The sequence below is a fragment of the Panthera uncia genome, chromosome B4 (assembly GCF_023721935.1).
Source record: "Panthera uncia isolate 11264 chromosome B4, Puncia_PCG_1.0, whole genome shotgun sequence".
NCBI classification, from domain to species: Eukaryota; Metazoa; Chordata; class Mammalia; order Carnivora; family Felidae; genus Panthera; species Panthera uncia.
In genome coordinates, this window is record NC_064809.1 from 15,630,279 (window position 1) to 15,654,408 (window position 24,130).

A 24,130-nucleotide genomic window follows, 5' to 3' on the forward strand; every position below is an offset into this window, starting at 1 on the left:
ATAGCAATATATTGCAAGAACTACTGACCTTTTACTCTGATCACCACTGAGTCCGTTAAATCTCAAAACATGAGCCAGCAAGCAAATGAATAATATGCTACTGAGTAATAAACCCATGCCATCCAAATGAAGCTTTTTCTGTCCCCGTCCAAAGAAAAAGGAAAACAGAAGCATAATGGTAAGGTCACCGAAAACACAGATTTTGAAAGAAGTCGTTCTGTACGAGCATGAGTCACCAAAACTATTTCCTTAGTGATAAAAGTTGTCAGAGCAACCCAGAGGCCTCCCTACGCTAACAAGTACATGGGCAGTGTGTTGAGTTTCAAACCCACCAGTCATTTCCTTTACTTAATTGCTAACTGCTCTTCACCGGCTGCATTTGGGGCCTGTGTTTTATGCAGTCACCCGGCAACTAGTTATTATGCTATCTTTTATCAGGGAGAACAAAACAGTAAACTTCATATTTCCATGGATTTCAGGGTAAAAGTCGATGTTATTTCACCAAAGCACTTTGAACCTTGGGTGGGGGCGTTATGAAACAGCTGAACTAGATCTCAATGTGGCAGCACAATCATGCAAGACTGAGAGAGAAAAAGATTGAGCAGAGAAGAGAGAACTATTTTGGGTGCCCCCTGCGTGCAAGGAAGGTGTTTTATTCATTTCTGTGTCCTTTGCACATAACAGGGATTCTGGCACATACTAGGACTCAAATACGTGGAAGGAAGAGGGTCACTGGTTGTCTTCAGAATAATCCAATCTATTAAAGTAACTGGGCCACTACGGAGTTAAGATTTCATCCGGTTTATAATACTCACATGCATTCTTTTCTCCTTGGATCTACAATGGGACTTTCTTGCCCTTGCCCTTGTACATGTTTGATGCTTTAAGGATGCTCTGTTTTAAAAGAACTGATGCTGATGAGCATTACTTGGGAAAACCTGATATGCAAAAGCGATAAGATTATTATTGCACAAGAAATGTTTTACCTGGGTAGTAAGCTTATACGTATCCTCAGTAACACTGTTTAGTCTGGCCTTGAGAATCTTGGTTGTCAGGTAATCACTGAATCTCCCATATTTCAAAACTCTCCCATTATTCTTGGCCTATGCAATGTCAGTACCCCAAACGTTAATAAATCTCCCTAAAATTCAAACCAACAAGACAGTAAGTCAAAGATGCTCTTACTTACAGAGGCTACGTGTTCCAAAAACGTTGGTTCATTTCTTCTCCACCAGCAATGTGGTTGAGGATTTTCATTCTTGTAATTGTACGCAGGAGTCATATGCCATAACTATCAAATCGTTCTGGTAGGCTGACTCAGAACTAAAAACTGAGATCTCCACAGAAAGTCCCTGAAAATGTCCATGGACATCCTGATGATTCATTAAGGGCACCATATTCTCTGAATCAAAGAGTGTTCTGTTGCTGCATCAGAACAGGAACAAAAGAAATCCAAAGAGATAGGACAGATAACATGAAAAGAACGCAAAGGGTCTTGGGCACATCACCAATTGTAGTGCAAAAATACCACAGTGTGTGAGGTACTGCCTTACAGTGAAGTTTAGAGTGTGGGATCTGGAGCCAGAAGTCCTGGGTTCAAATCCCAGGTCTGCCACTTCCTGGCTGTGTGAGCTTGAGTAAGCTACTTAACTTCTCCGTGTCTCAGTTTCTTCATATGTATAATAGGGCTGTTGAGAGGATTCCGTAAGTTTATACATGGCAAATAAGTTTACACTTGGCATATAGTAGGCACTCAAAATAAGCAACGTCTCATGATTACCATTAGTTTTCCAATCTGGGCCAGACTCCAATTTTAGTAATGATATCATGGTATGTCTGGTTATTATTATCATTGTTTAGAGTCCACGAGTCAAGAACTGTGAAAAACAATCCAGAGTCAGCAAAACGAAAACTGTGATCTTGACATGTAAATCTCTCTGCACTATATTCTGCTCACACATGTCAAAACTCCCGAAGTTCTGGAGATGACAGATGAAGAAATTACAATACTGTATCAGAACAATTTTTCATGATTTATGATATGACGAAAACATATTTAATCTATATTAAGCTCAAATTCCATAATATTTTTGTACTTATTCCATATATCCACATGTGTCCCATTAGAGGGCATGTTTCCAGTACTTAGCTAATCAGAAATACAAAATCTTACTCAATATTTTGGAAACCATTGCAGTAGAATTATGGAGAAAGCTGTCAACTCAAAATGGTCTTTCTTAGTTATTTGTCATAAATTTAGTGGGTTTTCTTAATCTTTTGCCTTACATAGTTTTATCATGATGCCATCTTATATTTCCTTCCATTTGCATTTAGGGTTACTCTGATTTATGTGTTTACTGTTTTTCTATTTCTTTGTCTTTTGAGTTTCGTTTCTAATCTCTACAAATCATAATGATCTTTGTCAGCACACGTAGAGACCAGTGTTTTATGGGGCATATTTTAAACACTGAGTTTATCAAACATATCTAAAAGTAAATGCGATAGTCATTGTTTCTGAAGAAAACGATTTTGCTGGCAAAGTGAATGTGATACACCAGAAATAAGACATCTCCACGTTTTGGGAAGGATTGGTCAATTAATCAGTCAGTTTTGAGGTAAGTGGGATAGAGTTCTTTGATTGGTCTCAAATATACAGGAAAGACATTGTGCCTATCCAGATAATCAATATACTCCCGTTCCAACCTAAGAGGTTACCACAAAGACAAATCAGAACTTGAAAAAAATTGTTTTCAGTTCTTGAAAAGAAAACCGCGCTATTCAACGGTTACTATCATTAGACCATTAATGAAATATCTCCTGGAAAAAAAAAAACTTCCGCCCCTCAGGAACTAGGTGACCTCAAAATAGGCAGAATGACTTCCCAAGATGTCAATGCGCTTGGCAAATGTTCTGGTGGTGATAAGACCTTCTCTATCCCGAAACATGGGAAAAACATTATTACAGGCCACAAGCGAATACTGCTTGTTTTCAGGTAGTCTCACTTGGCCAATAACTAAACTCTGACAGTATCGTTTAGGTCTTTTTCAAATAAGGTCTGGTTTTTATAACTGGGCTGGTTTCGTTCTGTATTTTGGATCTAGTGAAGCAATACGGAAAATCTAGCTTCACGCATTTGTCTCACATCAACTTGAGTTTTTTGCACTAGGTTTTCCCTCCATCTGTTAATTAATGTCTTTCTCTCCCTCCCACATACTCACCACCTTCTGTCTCCTTCATCACAGACTGTACATTAGACTTTGATGAAGCTGTAAGTAATACATAGCTCTAGGGGGAGACTATGATCTGCTTTTATCTCCCCCAAAAAGATTCAGAAAGATTTCTAGGAATGTGTCTTAAAGCTTTTTCTCTGAACTTTAGAAACTGTTCTAGAGGGTACTAAAGAAGTCCCCAAGTTTACAAATCTGTGGAAACCAGACCAACATACTCAAATCAGATAAGGAACAATATAAGGTAATTGATATTAACTCATATGAACAGGCTAGAAGGGCCATAAAGGGTAAAACGGCATGATCCAGCTTATATCTCACCTTCCTCTTGCGGTTTTATGTTATTGTTTTTTAAAGTTTATTTATTTAGGGGCACCTGGGTCGCTCACTTGGTTAAGCATCTGACTTTGGCTCAAGTAAGTCATGATCTCGAGGTTTGTGGGTTCAAGCCCTATGTTGTGCTCTGTTTTGACATCTCAGAGCCTGGAGCCTGCTTCGGATGCTGTGTCTCCCTCTCTCTCTGCCCCTCCCCTTCTCCTGCTCTGTCTCTCTCTGCCTCTCAGCAATAAACAAATGTTAAAAAATTTTTTTAAAAAATAAATAAAGTTTATCTATTTTGAGAGAGAGAGAGAGAGAGAGAGAGAGAGAGCAGTGGAAGGGCAGAGAGAGGGAGAGAGAGAGAATCCCAAGCAGCACAGAGGCTGACAAGGGGCTCAGTCTCACGAACCGTGAGATCACGACCTGAGCCAAGATCAAGAGTCAGACGCTTAACCAACGGAGCCACCCAGGTGCCCATGGGGTTTTACTTTACATCAACTACAGAAGGGAAGATACTTCCAGGTAAGAGGATACAAGTGAATTCTCTTTCACCTGAGATTAATTTCCCACCACATATTTTTTCTTCTGTGTATACCGCATCCATTCTCTCAGTTCCTGTCCAGAAAGTTCTGAGCCCTTTGACAAGCATGTCTTCTCTCTAACTTCATGGTCTGGAACAATCATCCCCCTGTGCCATCACAGGACACCCGCCTCTCCCCCTTCAAGAGCAGTCTCCTTTTACCATGCACCTGATGTACGGCAAACAGCCCTCAAATCACTCTCCTCGATTCATCCCCCAGATGCCACAACAGTCTTCCTAAAGCACAGCCACAAGCATGCCTTTCTCCCAGACACAAATGGCAGTGAATTCTCACTGCCCACCACATGAATTATAAACTCCTCTCTCTCTGGCATTTCATCCTCCAACGCATGGTCCCGTATTAGCTTTTGATGCCCTTTCTCCCCTACAACAGCTCCACAGTCGGGCCATATTGGGATTCTAGTCTTCCCTCAACGCCCCCCCCCGAAACCCTGCCCTCTATGCGATTTTTTCTTAGTGGGGTTCATCAGTTTCGAACATTCTTTCTCTACCACGATAAGCTATAAAAATTGTACCCATTCTTCAAATACCACCTTTTCTAAATATATTTTCTGGTCTCCCCCAAGGGGATATGATCGTTCCTCCTAAAGCCCCTAGTATTTCATTCCTATCTCTATGGGAGCACTCACCACATTCCACTCTGCATTACAGATCTTTATGTGGTTCCTAATCCTTTTACAAGGCTAGGAGCTTCCTGGAGCCACAGGCACTTTCTTACTGACCTGAACTAACAAGCATTGCAGAAAGTGTAGAAAATGAGGACACCTGTCTGTTGAATGGAATCTGAGAAAAGGCCTGAGCATGGGGAAATGTGGTATATTCGTGGAACAGAGAGCAGCTTAGGGCCCCCCTGAAACTGCTGTCCGGGGAGGAGCAGTGGAAAGAAGGATGGATGTTCACACCGGGCATGGCTTTCCAAGGACACAGTTGAATGTTATGAGCCTCAGCCTCTTCCTTTAAAAAGGTTTTATTTATTTTTGAGTGAGAGAGAGAGAGAAGAGAGAGAGAGAGAGAGAGAGAGAGAGAGCGCACAAGCGGGGCAGGGGCAGAGAGAGGAGGAACAGAGGATCTGAAGCAGGCTCCATGCCAACAGCAGAGAGCCTGATGTGGGATTCGAACTCATGAACCTCAGGTGAGACCATGACCTGAGGCGAGGTCAGACGCTGACCTTATTGAGCCACCCAGGTGCCCCAAGCCTCAACCTCTTTTGCAGCAAGACTTCTGTTTCCTTTGTCATCTTTATTACAAACTGTAATTCCTTCCTTTGTCCCTTTACCTGAGTATTGCATCTCTGGGTCACGTATGTGCCCACACAACTCAAGTCTACATCCCAACCAAGGGTGCCTGCATTGCACCTGCCTTGCTCACTTTCCTCAGTGTCGAGTGGAGCTCCCGGCACATGGTAAATATTCAATAAATGTATTTTGAGAAAGTGGATGAAATCTGTGGATCATAATACACTGTAGAGATTAAATACAGTCACATGTAAAGTCACTAACTAGCACAATGCTTGAACATTGAATAGAATACTAGAACATTGAATAGAATACTAGAACTAGAACATGGAATAGAACACTACAATATTAGCCTCGTCTCTCCCTTCTTTCCTTCCTTCCCTCTTCTGTGAATGGCTCATGCGTTAATCCATGCACTCAACAAATGCTCCAGGCTTCTCTAGGCACTGAAGATAGGCTAGTGAACCAAAGAGAGAAAAATCTCTGACCTCATGGAGGGCATTCTAATGAAGGAACGAGTGTGATTCACTTTGGGTCTTCAGGGAGTCTTGAGAATGTAGTTATTAAGAAGAGGTTGTGGCTCGAAGACAGACACGTTGGAAGGGGCGCACAGAGCCTGGGGGGAGGACAGCCAATTCCAGCATCGCAGGGGTGAGACACAAAATGACTCGGATGAGTGACGGCCACAAAACCGAGGAGTGGATACAGGAAACAACGAGCCAGGACGCCTCCTGGATCCGAGTGACCTAAGAGTAAGCAGTGGCCATGGTGATGACGGTTTCCAATCCGGGTAACGTGCCGTGTTGCCCTGGACTGGGAAGTTAGGAGGGGAAGCCGTTGGGGTTGGGGGGTTTCAGGGTGTGAGACGAGCTGTGTCTGCTTTTGGATATGATGCTCTGAAGAGACGGAAAGATGGAAAGAAATCGAGGTGAAAATGTTTAACTCTCAAAATTAACGATCTAGGGAGCGAGTGAAAACCAAACTCCCTTCGTATCTACTAGGAACCACTGTTCCATCCCCTGAATAACAGAAAGCATCATAGTCTCAGCACCTGCCAAGCTCCTTTCAGAGTCCTGCTACTTCACAGCATAATCTGTTAATTAACCTGCCTCTTCAGTTCCTGGAATGCAGAAAGGCCCTAAATAATATGTGTGAATTGAATTGCTTGATAGAAGCAAGATCTCACCCTCGAGGAAGGCGGAGAGAAAAGAAAAGTGCATTTGGAGTCTGAAAGGCCCCAGGAGGAAGTCTTGCCCCCTCTCTCCCTCCTCTCGTAGTCACGGGGCCATGAGCAAATTGTTAGCCCGCCTCTCAGACTCCTCAGCTGCAAAATGCACAATCAAACCCACCTTGCAAGAGGCTGAGAGAGCATTAAGTAAAATGCATGCAAAGTTCCCATCACCCAGCAGGCACAAAAATTAAAGCGCTGATGACATTATTGAGTATTATCTTTGTTACCACGCCTTCTTGGCGTTGCCAGGTTTCTCACGTCTCGCTTTATCCACCTTCTCGCTTCTCACATTCCATGCAGGCGATCCTGCTAGCGGCTGTCCTCCTGGCGTGGCCTCCCGCCAGCCAGCTTTCCAAAAGCCCCCACGGGCCCTAAGCTCGTCTGCACATGGCTGGCTGGTCCGTCAGTTCAAATCGCCCCAACTCAACTGACATCACCACAGCTTGCAAATTCCAAAATCGCTGTGAGTGCTTTAGATTTGGTCATGTTTACGCCTGGTCTACAAGTTCTACGGCGGTGTCCTTCTTTATCCACGACCGGCACCATGTTTGAAGCAGCTTCACGGTCTGGCATTTGAACACACCGCTGAGAGAGGCTGGCGTGGCCCTCAGAAAACACATATGAAGTGAGAAAGCTACGTCTGCATACTGTTTACTTCCAAACGGTGACTGGGAACGCGGGGTGCAGAGATAGCAGGATTACTTGTCACCCTTGAGAAAGGTGGTTCAGACAGAGGGCTCGCCCACACGCATGACTGGCCCACTGGCTGAGGCACTGCACGAGGCACACGTATCTCTGAATGAAGTTGATTCTCTCCTAAGTCTCACGCGTTCTACATGAACGATTAAAGTGTTTTTGTAATCTCCACTTTTCCACGCCCTACAGTCCGCCACTAACTATGGCAATTTCTAATAGGAAGGACATACTGGATATTGCATATCTCTGTGTGTGTGTGTGTGTGTGTGTGTGTGTGTGTGTATGCATTCTATGCCAAATGCTACGGATGGATAGTTTGTGCCCTCATCTCCAATGCAACCCTATATGGAGACAGAGCCTTTGGGAGGTAATTAGGTTTAGATGAGATGTTGATGGTGGAGCCCCCATTATGGGCTTAGTGCCCTTTTAAGAAGTGGAAGAGACCACAGTTTGTCTTGGCTTTGCCACATGACGACACAGCAAGAAGGCAGCTCTCTGCACAGGAGAAAGCAGGTCCTTATCAGACACTGAATCTGCTGGCACTTTGATCTCGGACTTCCTGCCTCCAGAACTGTGAGAAATGAACGCTTGTTGGTTAAGCCACACTGTCTACGGTATTTTGTTATAGCGCCTGAGCTAAAACAGCCAGAGAACATACCACGGTCCTGCCCGCGAATACAGATCGCGGACGGGTTAGAAAGGAGAAGGGGTACCCTAGAAATGATGAGGAAGGCCAGAGTCCACCCCAGAGGAAGTCACCATACCCCGAGGAATTTGCTGTGGTCACCGACAGGGCACCCTGCCACACCACACCAGAGCCTTGCCCTCATTTTCCATGGTGAGTCAGTCAGCAAGCAGCACCACCTCATTGCCCTGGGATCAGCATTTTAGGTGGGAGTAGGGCCCACCCTCGCCTCCTCCCCTGGGGAGATGGCTTTTTTCTCATCCTAAAAATGCCAGGCGCACTCACAATGGTGACATTTGCTGAGCAATGGCTTGGATCAAGAGCTCTCATGGAGCAAGAATAAAGGAAACCCACAGCAGGGGAGCTATGCAGCAAAGGTCCTGCACCTTGACCTTGGCTGTGCCACTTGCCAGAGCTCTCTGAAATGAGGTCAACAAAATATTACCTAGCAGAGGCTTGTACAGAGAAGCTGGGATAAACCCTTAATTTGGTCCCAAACTATTTTTCTTAAATGCCGGGTAACCTCCAGTACCACACCCACAGCCTTCACCCACCCTCCCACTCCCCCCAGAAAAAGGGGGAAGGATTTCACCGTTTTTCTCCAAACCATCCACTATAGACTTTTACGGTGGTTTTGCAGTGAATCCATCTGGTACTCAATGTGTCCTCTAAACACACAACAACAACCACAACAAAATTCCATGATGTTTCAATTGCTGCTTAATTAACCACAGTAAGACTGTCAGGCCTTTCCTCCCTTCATCTCCCTTTGGGGGTAAGCACTGTATTCTGCATTTACTAACACCGCAAGGATGGCCCTTTACCTAGAAAGATTTGGGCGGCGGAATTCGACACTCCCTGGTGCCCTGGACCAGAAGGTTTTTGCTCTGTTTGCTCTGTAGACAGTTTTATCTCCGTCACTGGAAGACCAAATGCACTAATTCTTCTTGGAAAATAGGCCAAAAGGACCGGTGACATTTCCCAGACAAGTCCCCAGAATCCCGCAATGTGCCTCGCTGAACCAAAATGAACACATAAATCTATTTCCCCCAAACGTTCTGTCATTTGAGTTATATAATTGCCTTTCATTAATCAGGTCGGAGCTTTAAAGCAACACCTAATTAATTCTATAATTGGCACAGATTATGCCTTTAATGACTTCCATTATAGCAGAAAAACCAATGATCTCTCAATTTGATTTTGAAACTACGGACGGACGCCGGGTTTCCTCTTTCACCCAGAACTTTCAGATCTTGTTAAAACTCGGGTGTGGTTTCACGGGGGTGGGGGGGGCACTGAGGGGAGCCCAGAGGGAAGGGTGGGAGGGAACTTTGCAAGAAAACCCTTCCCCGAGTGCGTTCGTGATGCCAGAGACCGGTGTTTGGCAGCTCTCTGGGGTCTGCAAGAAGTTTCCTGCTAATGGGAAGTCCGCGCATTTGGAGCAAAATCGGGCTTGCGCGAGTTCTTAACTTAGGGGTGCTCTAGGATCCTCGCGGGCGAACCGCACACAAGAAAGAGGAGGCCCGACTAGAAGTTGGGTAAAACTTAGAACCAACAGGGCGTGCGCGGCCCGAGGAGACTTGAGTCAATCTCGTCTAACGGTTTCCCGAACCGCTAGGAGCCCTCAACCTCGGCGGGCAGCAGGGCTCGGTGAGTCACTGCCAGTGACTCAGCGACCCCACCCCTCTCGCCCCCCCCCCCCCGCCCCTCGGGCTTTCCTCGGCCGCAGCCTCGAAGCTCGCGCCGTCCAAAGCCACACCGAGCCCGTTAGGTCCCTGAACCTAAGGAACCCCCACGACAAGAGGCTGGAAAGATTCGTGGGCCAAAGCGGGCGGTGCGCCAAGCCTGCTCGGGACCCCAGCTCCGTGTCCTGGGCTGTGCGCGCCCCCAACTCCCGCTCCAATCTCAGGCGTTCTTTGTTCCTTTCTCCACGCCTTCCAAGCCTCGGGATCCCCCCCCTCTTCCTGCCCCTTTGCCCGCGGGTCTCCCCACCCACCAGCCCCGAGCAGAACACTGGCCTGCAGCGGAGCGCCCCCCCCCCCCCCCCCCCCCCTCCCAGGCCTCTCTGGCCCAGTGCCTGGGGACCCCTCCGGTCCGGTCCCGGGCAGGGTTCCCTACCACCGCGCGACCCCGCCTTTTTCAGCACCCACTGGGAGCAGAGCTCAGGCCAACATCAGGAAAGCCCCCGAAAGTCCCAGCCCACCCAAAAAGTAACGGGAAGGTGCCCAGTCCCGGGCTGCAGAGGGGCGGAGAGGAAGGCTCGAGGGCGCCCCCGCCCCAACCCCCGCCCACCCTTCCCGCATCTCGTCGGGTCCCCATTGGCTGGCGCTCTCCGCGGCTGGGATGGCAGTGGGAGGGGACCCTCTTTCCCAACCGGGTTATAAAAACTGCGCCCTCGGCCCGGTCCGGTCCTCTGCCACTCTCGCTCCGGGATCCCCCGCGCCAGAGACGCAGCAGCGCTCCCACCGCCCACACCCACCGCGCCCTCGCTCGCCTGTCCTCCCCGAGCCAGTCCGCGCCGCCGCAGCCGCCCAGCCCACCGCCACCGTCTCAGCCATGTCCACCAGGTCTGTGTCCTCGTCCTCCTACCGCAGGATGTTCGGCGGCCCCGGGACCGGGAGCCGGCCGAGCTCCAGCCGGAGCTACGTGACCACGTCAACCCGCACCTACAGCCTGGGCAGCGCGTTGCGCCCCAGCACCAGCCGCAGCCTGTACGCCTCGTCCCCGGGCGGCCCGTACGCCACGCGCACCTCGGCGGTGCGCCTGCGGAGCAGTGTGCCCGGTGTGCGTCTGCTGCAGGACTCGGTGGACTTCTCGCTGGCCGATGCCATCAACACCGAGTTCAAGAACACCCGCACCAACGAGAAGGTGGAGCTGCAGGAGCTGAACGACCGCTTCGCCAACTACATCGACAAGGTGCGCTTCCTGGAGCAGCAGAACAAGATCCTGCTGGCCGAGCTCGAGCAGCTCAAGGGCCAGGGCAAGTCGCGCCTGGGGGACCTCTACGAGGAGGAGATGCGGGAGCTGCGCCGGCAGGTGGATCAGCTCACCAACGACAAGGCCCGCGTCGAGGTGGAGCGCGACAACCTGGCCGAGGACATCATGCGGCTCCGGGAGAAGTAAGGCGGCGCCCACCTCGGGGCTGCGGGAGGGAGGGAGGAGGGAGGGGGGTTCGGGGCCCCCGCGAGAAGCCGCCACGCCCTTGGGGATGTGGCTGGGGCGGTGGCTGTCTGGGGGACAGCGGGTGAGCGGGGCGGTGGCTTCGGCGGCGCAGCCCCGCCCTGCACCCAGACCTTGCAGTTCGCATTTCCTCTCCCCTCCCCCCACCACTCATTGCCCAAGAACACCCCGCTTCAGGTTACAGATTTCTTAAAACTACCACTTTGTAGCCGAAGGCCCTTAAAAGCAACGAGCGCGATCACCCCCAAACTTTGAGAAAGTTTCCTGGCCCCTTCTGGCGTGCGGCCATCATGGGGCGGGAGAAGGGAAGAGGGGAGGGGTGTGGAGGCAGCGAGACAAAGGGATTGCAGAGGTTCCTCGGAGGCGGGGTGGGGGCGTTCGCCGTGCACGCTGGCGTGGCGGCCGTGATTGCTTTTGCACACTGCGGGCCGAGGTCCCGCCAAAACTTGCGGAGGGCGGCAGTCCTAAAAGCCGCAGTCGCCGGCTGCCCGCAGAGGTGGCGCAGCGGATCTCGTCTCGCGGCGCCGCGACGTGGTGGTTGGGTGTGGCCGCCCCACCCCTGGCGGGGTCCCAGTTCCTTTTTGGTTAATGCGCGACTGTTTCAGGTTGCAGGAGGAGATGCTTCAGAGAGAGGAAGCCGAGAGCACCCTGCAATCTTTCAGACAGGTTTGTAGATTCTGTTCCCACTTGCACAGCCACCGGACCCCGCCCCATCAACCCACGGGCAATTCTCAAAAGTTACTCAACCCAAGTCTAGAGAGCGCAAAACTTCACTTCTGTGCGCAAAGCCCCCTAGCGGCAGAAAGACCGCAGATCGGAAATTGTCCGAATGAAAACCCTTGAATGGGGTGAAGCCTTTTCTTAAGACATAAAGAAAGTCTTTGATTTTTTACTTTGTTTCGACGTTTTTTTTCAAAAAAAAATTTTTTTTTTCCGTTTTGTTTTTGAAACACATTGGCATTCAGATTCTGAACAGTTACAGTTTGATGTAGATAAAGGCTTGCTAAAGTCAAGCTGGCTAACTTTTACAAGGCCACCAGAAAGCACAGTTATGCCCTGTACTTTAAAATGTAAATGTACAGGGGGACAAGAAACTTAGTTTCACTGGATGGAAGCCAGCAAGTGTCTTTTCTTCTCTGCAAGTTCCATGGCGGCTTTAAAGTTATATGGAACTATCCCCAGGCACAACTATTTTGTGATCTAATAAGGGTGAAAAGGAGCCATCTGTCCTCTGGGCTGAAAGGTATTAATGGTTTCTACGGGCTTCACTATGGAATGTAGATACAGACATTCTGGCAAGTGTGGTGGCTCAGGACAGAAATAATAGGAGTCTTTGTGTTCCCAGAGAAGCTTTGCAACAGGCTGCATTCTTATTGAATATGTAATGATGTAAGCACAGTCCTAGTCGGACACAAGTATTTGCTAACATCCGTTATCTAATCTCTGGCCCAGACTTGTGAAGTATATTCTTAAAGCTACAATCATAATTCACATTTTGAAAGGCCTTTCTTGATTTGGTTTCTTAAATTCTTTAGCACATCCTCCACAAGAACCTAAGGCTGAAGAACGGATTTTCAGTAAAGGGCTTTTTGCTCCAAAGTTAGATAGACTTAAAGGATTTTTAGCTTGAAATTAGAATTCAAAAGCAGGAAGAGCTGCCAGCATAGTTTTCTTCCCCTGAACACTTACTGGCATGGCTATAAAAGCTCTCCGAGGAATAGTCTAGAATAACATTTTGAAGCAGAAATACACTTACCAGATTAAGTTAAACACTGCAGTGTGTGCTTCATTTTAGTAACCGAGCATTTATGATCATCGTATCTATAACGTTTTCTGCAGAGCAGTGAGTTAATATGAAACAATATTATTATGAAAGATCTCCTGTTTAGGGATTAGGTAAAATCCCTCATAGTCTCATCAATGAAGTAGAATGTCCCCCGTTGAACTTTTTTATAGAGGTCAGTAAATTATCTTTTGCATCTCTTTTAGGGCTTAACAAGCAAAAATGAATTTTGCCCAAGCCTGTTTTTTGTTATCACTCATTCCTCATTCACGTTTCCATGAAGGTGATAGAGGTGTCTTTGAAGACTAATGCTATAAACTGTACACTGAGTACAGTTGCTTACAAAATAAGAGGTGTAAAGATTCTCGTGACGTTTCCTCGAGGGGACATAAAATCTTTGGGACGTAGCAGGTTACAAATGGTGGAAACAGAAGAGAGCCAGAGCGGCAAGAATTTTTCACATAGTTTCATTACATGCATTTTGAGCAGTCATTCTGAAACAAACCTAGTAACAGAATTTACACCGTGCTCAACGGAAGGGACGGACACACCCTTGTAGGATGTGCTACGAGAGGAAGCAGAGAAAATACAGTCCAGAATTTACATTTCGTTTCCTTACGTGCCTGAACTGAATCTTTGCCAGTGTACGTCTTGAGTTGGAGTATAAATCTAGCCTGTACCCTGAATGCCAGATGACTACACACTGACTTTGAATTCTAAGGATAAGTTTCAGAAGTTTGAGTAGAGAAAAAAAAGAGAGCTCATGGATACACTGACACTTTCAAAGCACAAATTTCTGTTCTGCGTACTCTCAGGTATAAATGAAGTGAGATCTGGCCATCCCTATGATCGTCACGTTATCTCGCGACATGATAAAAAAAGAGATCTTAAAGATGCTGTCACGTGGATTTTAATGACCGATGAAGTACGGTTTGCCCTGTGCAGTTTAGCATTTATCTGCATCCAAATTGCTTATCGGCCACCTAGAACACAACACGGTGGGTCACAATTCAAATTAGTTAACGAAGCAAAGAAAGAGTATGTTATAGTACTGGGTGACTCACGGACCTAATGCAAAAGTCATAACATCTGTCAACAATCTCTTCACAGTGAAGAGACTAAGCTCATGTGATTAATTTACAATGAATCCATGAGACAGGCCTTGGGCTTCAGCAGCCCCCCAATGCCCGTCTCTTCTCTTTTCCAACCAGGATGTTGACAACGCTTCTTTGGCACGTCTTGACCTTGAGCGCAAAGTGGAATCCTTGCAGGAAGAGATTGCCTTTTTGAAGAAACTACACGATGAGGCAAGTGGAGCCCCTTTTTGTGGGTGAATGTGGGTGAAGTTATCCCCAGATGTGGCTTGACCGACCTCCTGTCTGTTCTTTCTTCAGGAAATCCAGGAGCTACAGGCTCAGATCCAGGACCAGCACGTCCAAATCGACGTGGATGTTTCCAAGCCTGACCTCACCGCTGCCCTGCGGGATGTACGCCAGCAATATGAAAGCGTGGCTGCCAAAAACCTTCAGGAGGCCGAAGAATGGTACAAGTCCAAGGTAGGACGCTAGTCCGTGTGGCTAGAACAAAAGAAGAGCGTTTTGCTCTGAAAATGCTTGCACCCGTCTGTGATTCCTATACATACCCGTTAGCTCCAGTCAGAAAGCTGGCTTGAACGTCTTCAAACTTCTTGAACTTCTTGTTCAAGTTTAATTTGTTGCTGCAGCCTCCCCATCACTCACGCCTTCTCTTTTCCACCCCTCCTTCTTAACCCTACATCAAAGTAACTCCCAACACCATGCCCTTGACCTCCACCCTTGAACGAGGGCAGTAGATCACGTCTCTACTTGAACATATCAGTGTCGGCATTCCATCGCTCCCCCTCTGCTTTTCAGAACAGGAATGCAGACGTATTCTGAGAGACAAGGAGATTTGAAGTTAAAAATACGGAGCATGGTTTGGATTATGTGTCGTTTATTTGTTTGGTCACCATCTTTAAGATCTGCCGGTTTTCTGGGGAAGGTAGAATCTTAGAGGATTGGAAACCAAGTCGCTTGGGGGGGGGGTCTACATTTTTGATTTGTTTTTTGACAGTTTGCTGACCTCTCTGAGGCTGCTAACCGGAACAATGATGCCCTGCGCCAGGCGAAGCAGGAATCAAATGAGTACCGGAGACAGGTCCAGTCCCTCACCTGCGAAGTGGACGCCCTCAAAGGGACTGTGAGTATCAGGCCCCCGTAAAAGAGGGAACATAACCAGTCTGCACCATCCACATGGACCGAGCTAATGGCGATATCTGAACAAAACTTCAAATGAAGAAAAAGTGATTTTTTAGTCCAAAGACCATGAGTTGTCAGGACGGGTTCAAAAAAGCACTTTGGGGTCTGAAGATTTGAGCTTACACGGGCCTTATTGTTCTAATACTTGAGCCTTTCTTCCTTCCTGCAGAACGAGTCTCTGGAACGCCAGATGCGTGAAATGGAAGAGAACTTTGCCGTCGAAGCTGCTAACTACCAAGACACTATTGGCCGCCTGCAGGATGAGATTCAGAACATGAAGGAGGAAATGGCTCGTCACCTTCGCGAATACCAAGACCTGCTGAATGTTAAGATGGCTCTTGACATTGAGATCGCCACCTACAGGAAGCTGCTGGAAGGCGAGGAGAGCAGGTATGGCACGAGGGCTTGTGTGCCTGAATTAATAGCCACCGTGTATTAGGTATTCTGTCACTCATTTGACATTCCTCACCTCATTTCATCTTGGGAACATATCTTCAAGGTAGCTACTGACCACTTTTTATAGATACGGAACCTTCGGTCAGGAGGTTTAGTAACTTGCCCAAGTTAGAGTTAGTCAGGGGCAGAGCTGGGATTTGAACTCTTAACTCTCTGAGCGCCAACCCTTTTCCCACTCTGTGAGCCTCCAGTTCACGCCCCTGTGGAGAAGATACTTGGGGTAAAAGATTGTAAATGTACTAATGAGACCACTCATAGGTAAAATATGTTTGAAGCAAATCCCTCACGCCATGAACTACAGGAATACATTGTCTCCTTTGATGAAAACAAGAAGTGAATGAATTCGTGCCTTATTGTTTGAGCTGTTTTCCAAAAATTTTACTGTTTTTATCTTTTTATAGGATCGCTCTGCCTCTTCCCAACTTTTCTTCCCTGAACCTGAGGGGTAAGCATGTGATTGCCCTTTTTTGAAAAATTTTAGCAGCTTTGTAACCAGTCTGTTCATGATAAAGCACTCATTTGTTAAATGATACTTGGAAATGCCATACAAATTAAAATCCTGTAAAATATCCATAGTTTTTCGATCCAAGTACTGGCTTACAGTCTGTGCTTCCAGTTGAATTTAAACTACATTGACTTCTTCCTTTGGGGTGTGACTGAAATAGTCCATCTTGATGCTGGGCTTTCAAACGGGTATTCAGTCTCTAGAATTCTTTTGGGAGCAGCACTTTGAGCAGTTATGAACCACAGTCATAATTCTTTGGCCAGTTACTTGTTTTTTTCAAATGTCCTTTTTCCTCATTTGGGGCTTTTTTCTTTATTCAGAAACCAATCTGGATTCACTTCCTCTGGTTGACACTCACTCAAAAAGAACACTTCTGATTAAGACGGTCGAAACCAGAGATGGACAGGTTGGTATCTTTCACTCAAAATCGGCATCATCTCAGGCCGGCATTGATAGCCTTGTGAATCACTAAGTCTGTATCTCAGATACACCTGGTTAATTGGGGGGGGGGTTCCGTTTCACCCGTGACCCCTCAAAAGAGAATAGGCCTCTTCTCCTGGCATGACCCCCAGCCAACTAATTATTTGGTTCCTCAATGTGGAGGTGAGATCGCAATCTACCTATAGTCCAAAATAAAGGATTTCTTTCTATGGTCCTTAATTTAAAATGGGAGCACAGCCTCTTTCCATTACTTTCTAGACTCGTTTCATGAGCTCCTTCCTTAGAACCTCAATCCCAGGAATGTTTTGATACCGGACATATGGCCTTCCCTACTGACTGTGCCTCCTCAATGCTCCTGTGTCCTTTGACGTAGTGCAGGGACATGCCCTACGATCACTTCGTTTCTTGTTCGTTCTCTATGCCACGAAAGAAATGGCCGAAATCTATTGTAACCTTCATGGAATCTTCCCTTGCCCATAAACTTCAAGTGTACGTTCTGTACAATTAGAATGCCTTCATTGCTTTTAAACTTTGCTACATAGGATGATCACAGCATCCTTCAGAAACATAGTTCAGTTTTCTTTTCTTAAACGCTAACATTCCATCGGATACTTAATCTGCTTGTAGGTGAAGAGCGGCTTACGTACGCATCTGTCCCTTCTAGCTGGAACCCTTCTTGTGTATTATCAACATGACCTGCCTGTTTTCACAATAAATTCTATTTCGTAGGGATTTTTCTTTGTCGTGCTCAATGGGGTAACTGAATCTTTAGCATGTAGTACCGTATTTGATTTGAATTTGAATTTTTTTGCAGGTTATCAATGAAACTTCTCAGCATCACGATGACCTTGAGTGAAGATTGCACAGACTCGGTGCAGCAATATATTACCAGCAAGAATAAAAAAAAAAAAAAAAGAAATCCATATCTTAAAGAAACAGCTTTCAAGTGCCTTTCTGCAGTTTTTCAGGAGCGCAAGATAGATTTGGAATAGGAATAACCTTTAGTTCTTAAGAACCAACACTCTTAAAAGATTTAGAGAAAAGTTTACAAACATAATCTAGTTTACGAAGAAAACTTGTGCTAGGATACTTTTTAAAAAGTATTTTTGAATACCATTAAAACTGCTTTTTTCCAACAAGTGTCTGACCAACTTGTTTCTGCTTCAATAAATCTTTGGAAAACTCTTTGGCTGTGTTACTTATTTGATAATATCCCCACAGTTCTCCAAAGTTTACGAGGATATATGTGTTAGTCAAATATTTTTTAGTCCTACTGGTTCATTTGTCACAAAAATCTAGGCTAACTTGATAAATCCAACTTATCTATGCTTGAGGTATAGTTCTTAACTGGGTCATTTACAGGTAGACTTCCCTTCTTTTCAGTTACATTATTTGAACTTAACAAATAGACGATCTATCATAGAATAACTTGTACGAAAATGACAGGTCTTTTCACAAGATGAGTTCAGCAGGGTCCATGGCCAGGTGTGATTTCATTCTAGCAAACAGACTTTCTAAACCCAAAGACTTAGGCTGAATGAAAACTTCTGGGGGAATGCAGCATATGGGAAGCTCGGACTCCCCCATGGGAGTTAGAATATATGGCAATGGCAGTGCATCGGGTGCATCTCTGTTAGCAAGAGGCAGGAAGGGACAGGTCCGTCAAGTTTCAGCGAATGACACTTGCATTTCTGTGTCTAACTATATATATATATGATCTCTATAAGTGTACTTTTTAAATGTTGGTTTATTTTTGAGAGAGCGTGAGTTGGGAAGGGGCAGAGAGAGAGGGAGACGCAGAATTCAAAGCAGGCTCCAGGGTCTGAGCTGTCAGCACAAGAGCCTGACGCGAGGCTAGAACTCACAAACCGCGAGATCGTGACCTGGGCTGAAGTCGGACACTTGACCGACTGAGCCATCCAGGTACCTCTATCTATAGATATTTTTAAAGACTTTGGTGTTTGCAGACAGAAAATAAGGGAAAATCCCTACCTTCTGGCTGAGGGGTTTAATACTTGTGAATCACAAGGTAAAGTGATGCTAACTAAGCGTAATGAGCTTGCAAAACCTGGAACAGTGAGAATAAATGGTACAGTCGGGAGAAGCTTCAGGACCCAGAGGATGGATAGAGGGATAGAGTGGAGATAAAACAGAGGAGACAGAGGGTTGGGGCACCTGGGTGGCTCGCTCGGTTAAGCATCCAACTCTTGATTTCGGCTCAGGTCGTGATCTCGTGTTTGTGGGATCAAGCCCCATGTGGGGCTCTGCACTGACAGCACGGAGCCCGCTTGGGATTCTCTCACTTCCTCCCTCTCTTCCCCTCCCCTGTCCACACTCTCTCTTTCTTAAAATAAATAAACTTAAATTGGGGGCAGGGAGGCACCTGGGTGGCTCTGTCAGTTGAGCGTCCGACTTCGGCTCAGGTCATAATCTCATGGTTTGTGAGTTCAAGCCCCACATCGGGCTCACTGCTGACCACACAGAGCCCGCTTTGGATCCTCTGTCTCCCTCTCTGCCCCTCCCCCACCTGCACTCTCTCAAAAATAAATACAACATCACAAAAAAAATTTTTTTTTAATAGGGGACAGAGGGTATTGCCTGGAGGCAAAGGAATCGTAATGGTTGGTAGTGTGTGTGTTCTGGGGGGAACTCCTTTGGGTAAAACCCTGTACTTCTCGACCTCCCGGATTTCCTCTATAATATGATCCCCTCTCCTCCAGGAATGATTCGCCTCTACCTCTCTTGATTTGCCAAGGGGAATAGTAGGTAGTGCGTGCAAAGCCCGCCTCAGTGCCAGACATTGTGTGCTGAGTAACACTGGCTGCGATTGACATCGCTTTTGTTGTGGGGGCCGCGCACAAGTAAAGAAAGGCTTGGCTGGGGAGATGACCCCCAGCTGGGGTGACTCTACATCCCAGTTTGCCCCATGGTCTTGTTGTTTAAACATTATTTATGAAGACTGCCCTATCCAGACTCCTAACTGTATTCATTCAGTAAATCTTTTTTTTTTTTAATTTTTTTTAACGTTTATTTACTTTTGAGACAGAGCGAGACAGAGCATGAACGGGGGAGGGTCAGAGAGAGAGGGAGACACAGAATCCGAAGCAGGCTCCAGGCTCTGAGCTGTCAGCACAGAGCCCGACGCGGGGCTCGAACCCACGGACCGCGAGATCGTGACCTGAGCCGAAGTCGGACGCTTAACCGACTGAGCCACCCAGGCACCCCTCATTCACTAAATCTTACAGAAAAGGGTGTTTACCCTGAGAATCCGTGAGCGTGCCTGCCCCTCCCCCAACCCCATATATGCACAACTGGTGTGTTGAACGGTGCAATCCGCGTTAACACAGCAAACATCCAAGACTTCGGGCCCTGAGAGGCTTTTGCTATTGGACTCTTGGTTTTGTTTTCTGTCCGTTAGCCATTCCCACCACCATGCCCCCAGCCTCCTAACCCTATTTTTCATGCCTCCTCTGTCATTTCTCCTCCACCTCTGGCTCAGGAGGGTCATCCAGGGAAGACATAAGCCCCATGTTGGTCTTCTTCAAACATGTGACCTTTTATTATTATTTAAAAAAAAAAAAGTCAAGCTATGGTTTTTGTCCCGGGGAGGAAAGGAAGCAGGGTAACAGGGAGTTCTGCCCCTCTACTTTGAGACTCATGGGCTCCCCAGCCTTCAAAATCCTTTCCAGCTCTTTCTCACATCACCTCCCCAAAATGGCAAAGATGAGCCAGCGTCCCTTATCTGGGACTGTCAGAAATTAGCCTCTAATGAAAAGCCTCGTAGGGGCCCACCTCATAGGAATTCAAATCTATTTAAGCCTTTTTTCTTTTTATCTTTAATTATACTTCTAGCATTTTCTTATCTTCCACTTTGAAAAACTAATAAAAAGAAACTATGTTCTCACCACCTATGGTGAAACAAAGATTAATGCTCGGTTCTTTTATATTTAACATTAATCCGAGATTAATGGAGATAAAAAAAAAAGGAGGGGGCAGGGTGAAGGAACAGTGACATGAAGTGAGGGCTGGGAAATTTACCCGGGAGGGGGGGTGCTGGGAACCCCACAGAAATCAGGTGATAACTGAGTCCTGCTAAGTTGTCTCACAGTCGTGACGGATGGAAGAGACGGCGGGGAATGAGAAAAACGTTTGATTTAGTCGCAAGGCGCCTAATGGAGGATACAGCTTCCGGGGACGAGCCTCTGAGAAAGCACTGGGACCAGGAAACCTCACTGGGCTATGGTGACACATGAGTGTTGCCTGGTGATGGGGGAAGGGACAGCATGGAGAACACCGGCTTCCCCTCCTGTTTTCCCAAAGAAAGCGAGGAAAAAACCAAACACTATGCCCGCAAGAGGGCTTTCTCTGCAGGCTGCCAGGCTTCAGCTGAAAAGAAAAGGGTCTGTTTTCAGCTGTGATGGCTGCCATAACAAAATGCTACAGACTGGAGGGGGCGGGCCTTAAACCACTGACATTCATCGTCTCCCAGTTCTGGAGGCTGGAGCTCCAGGATCAAGGTGTTGGCAAGGTTGGTTTATTCCGAGGTGGCTCTCCTTAACTAATCTCTTCTTACAAGGAGACAAGTCATATTGGATTAGGGACCGCCCATATGACCACATGTTACCTTCATTACTTCTTTAAAGACCCCATCTCCAAATACGGTCACATGCTAAGGTACCACCATGCTGGGGGTTCGAACTTCAACATACGACTATGGAACTGTGGGGGAGGGGAGCCTCCCGGGGAGGGGACACAATTCAGCCCATAACAGGGTCCCAGTTAAACATTTGGAGAACATTCTCCTCGTCTGTCTTCAAAATAAAGCCTGTGAGAGAGATTTTCAAAAGGCCCTAAGTTTCCGAAGTCACCGATGGCTAACACACTGATGACAGATTTGTGGCCGTCTGGGACTATTCAACTTCTTCACCTTTTCAAATCCCCTCTCTAAGAGGAGAGCGGTGTGAGGCAAATCCTTCGGAGACTTTCTACAAACAGCTATCGTGTAAGGCAAGCACTTCTTTAAGGGCACTGTAGGAAGTGAACAGGGAACTGTGGAAAGCCACAGCTGTGGAAGAGGCAACAGAACCATTTAGTAGGCTTTCCTCGGAAGATTTTCCACAGTCCCAGACCAGTATAAAGCTACATTCTCTTGGAAAGTTCAACTCTCCTGGGTGTATCGGGCACTGTGTTGGGCACTGGCTGTACAACCACAAAGTCAGCCTCTTTACCGAGTTCATACATAGCCTATCAGTGCAGCGAAGAAGAACCGTGCTATTGACTGAAGACCGGTGTGCCCCCAAATTGCATATGTTGAGATTCTAAACCCCAGTGTGGTGGCATTAGGAGGTGGGGCCTGGGGGAGGCAATCAATTAATTAATTAATTTGGGGAGGTAATTCACGAGGTAGAGCCCTCATGAATGGGATGAGTGCCCTTGAGAAAAGACACCAGAGGACATGTTTTCCCTCTCCTCTGCTTTCTGCTCTGTCAGGTACTGTGTGAGGTTGCTTTCTGCAAACCAGGAAGAAGGCTCTCACCAGACACTGGATCTGCTGGCACCTTGATCTTGGACTTCCCAACCTCCAGAACAGTGAGAAGTGCATTTCTGCACTTCTGTTCAATTTAGTTCTCTTCAGCTGGAGTCAACATGGAGAAGGGGCAAGTTCTGTCCTCGGAGTTCAGACTGGGGATCCTAATCCTGATACTGGTCATAGCGCAGTGTGGGCCTTGTCTCTCCAGCATATGAAAAATCTCCGGTCTTCTCCTTTACCTTCTTGGTTATATGAATTATAGTTATAGATATTTTTTCGTCCTTGTCTGCTAATGTCAAGACATGAGTCACATGTGAATCACATGTGACTTTGTTCATATTGTTTGTTTTCTCTTTTGGTTTGTGATTATTTGGTGCTGTCCTTAGGATGCCTCATAATTTTTTAACTGGATGCTGAAAATCTTTAAATGAATACTCGTTCAGGCTCTGGACAGCATGCACATCCTCTAAAGAGGAAGAAAAGTTTTCTTTGTACAGACAGAGTATCAGTGGATCACCTTGATCCTGGGAAGGGTTAATCTTAGCCTTTGTGAGGGCTGGTGTATTTTAACTCCATTATCTTAATACTGTTGCTTACCTCTCAAGTGTATCTCTCAGCCCTAGTGTGGGGGACATTTCTGAGACTCAACTTTGTCATAAACTGTGTTTATGAAAGCCCCCCCACCTTGGCAGAGCTTAAACTCTAGCCTACGCTTCTCCAGCACTGAACTCTCTGCTCATTTTTTTTTTAGCTTCCCTCCTACTGTCTCTGGTAGGCTTCTTGGTGTCTTGTCCTAAATAAATGCAGCTTCTGAGATGGCCAACAACTGGAATGAATCTCTGTCCCCTTAGCCTAATGGGAATCAATTCCATGTTTGAGTTCTCCCTCATTTAGAAATTACCCTCTTAGGAAAAAATGAGTGTGGATTTTACGTTGGATACTTTTCTTCTCTTAAGGAGTATAGCCCTCAATCTCAATTCTTGACCCTGTTGGTTGCTCTCAAACATATTCGAAGAGGTGTGTGTGTGTATTCCAGCTATTATACTGGGGGAGATATTCAAGTTGTCTATTGGCACTAGGAAACATACACCTGCAAAACTCAGCTTAAACCAACAATATGCGGTTCTCTGGGTTGACTGGGCTCAGCTAGGGAGAGTTCACTTGGGATCATTTATGCAATTGCGGTCAGTTGGTAGCCGAGGCTAGGTCATCTGGAGGCTCAACTGGACAGGACCTAGAAGATAGCATCTCGTTATTATGCCTCTTGCCTCAGTGCTCCTTGGTTTCTTTACCCTCCTATGGTCTCATAATCTGAGGCGTGGGCTTCTCACAGCGTAGTATCAGGATAGTATCCTTACAGTGTGACCCACTGCTAAGAGGTAGGAAACAGAAATGTCTGGTTTTGATAAGGGCTGTGTCTGTAAATTAACATGGCATAGCTTCCAGTATAAACTATCAGTCAAGTAAGTCACAGAAACCACCCAAAGTCAACAGTGGACAAATAGACTCTATCTTTTGGTGTGAGAGTGGCAAGGTCATGACACAGAAGAACACGTGGAATGAGAGATACTGTGGCCATCTTTGGAAAATACCATCTGCCACACAAGCTCCTCTGTTGGGGTTGAAATGGGTAGTCCCAATAAAACTTAGCTCAAGAAGATACAGAAAACTTGAGGTTTTTCTTGAAAGAAAATATCAAGAACAGATCTCCCAACAATTGAATTCTACCAAGCATTTAATGTACAAATTCCAAAGCATCACAACAAACACTTTGAAATCATAGAAATGAAGAAATATTTTCTAACGCAGCGTATGAAGAGAGCACAACCTTAATTTTAAAAGTAGGCAGAGATACAAAATAGGACATGAATAAATTTGCAGATCAACTTTATTCATGGATATAGATGCGAATATCCTACTGAAACATCAACAAACCAGATTAGGTTGGCTAAGTTTCTTTGAAAAG

General features: G+C 46.4%; 2 protein-coding genes across 4 annotated transcripts in view; one reads left to right on the top strand and one right to left on the bottom strand.

Annotated features, from left to right (window-relative positions):
* TRDMT1 (tRNA aspartic acid methyltransferase 1) overlaps positions 1-5,137 on the bottom strand; it is a 95,541-nt gene extending 90,404 nt beyond the window's left edge. For both annotated transcript variants that reach the window (XM_049626883.1, XM_049626884.1), the window contains exon 1: positions 29-5,137. The gene's annotated coding sequence lies outside the window, so the exon portion shown is untranslated. The remainder of the gene's footprint in view (positions 1-28) is intronic.
* Positions 5,138-10,423: 5,286 nt separating this feature from the next.
* VIM (vimentin) overlaps positions 10,424-24,130 on the top strand; it is a 482,853-nt gene continuing 469,146 nt past the window's right edge. Inside the window, exons 1-9 of one of the 2 annotated variants that reach the window (XM_049626875.1) lie at positions 10,434-11,112; positions 11,779-11,839; positions 14,168-14,263; positions 14,351-14,512; positions 15,048-15,173; positions 15,402-15,622; positions 16,090-16,133; positions 16,514-16,599; positions 17,449-17,552. In XM_049626875.1, the coding sequence (XP_049482832.1) occupies positions 10,550-11,112; positions 11,779-11,839; positions 14,168-14,263; positions 14,351-14,512; positions 15,048-15,173; positions 15,402-15,622; positions 16,090-16,133; positions 16,514-16,599; positions 17,449-17,490 (1,401 nt within the window). In that variant the 5' untranslated portion in view covers positions 10,434-10,549 and the 3' untranslated portion in view covers positions 17,491-17,552. Of the gene's footprint in view, positions 11,113-11,778; positions 11,840-14,167; positions 14,264-14,350; positions 14,513-15,047; positions 15,174-15,401; positions 15,623-16,089; positions 16,134-16,513; positions 16,600-17,448; positions 17,553-24,130 lie in introns of those variants that run through there. The other variant, XM_049626876.1, reaches the window with a different exon arrangement.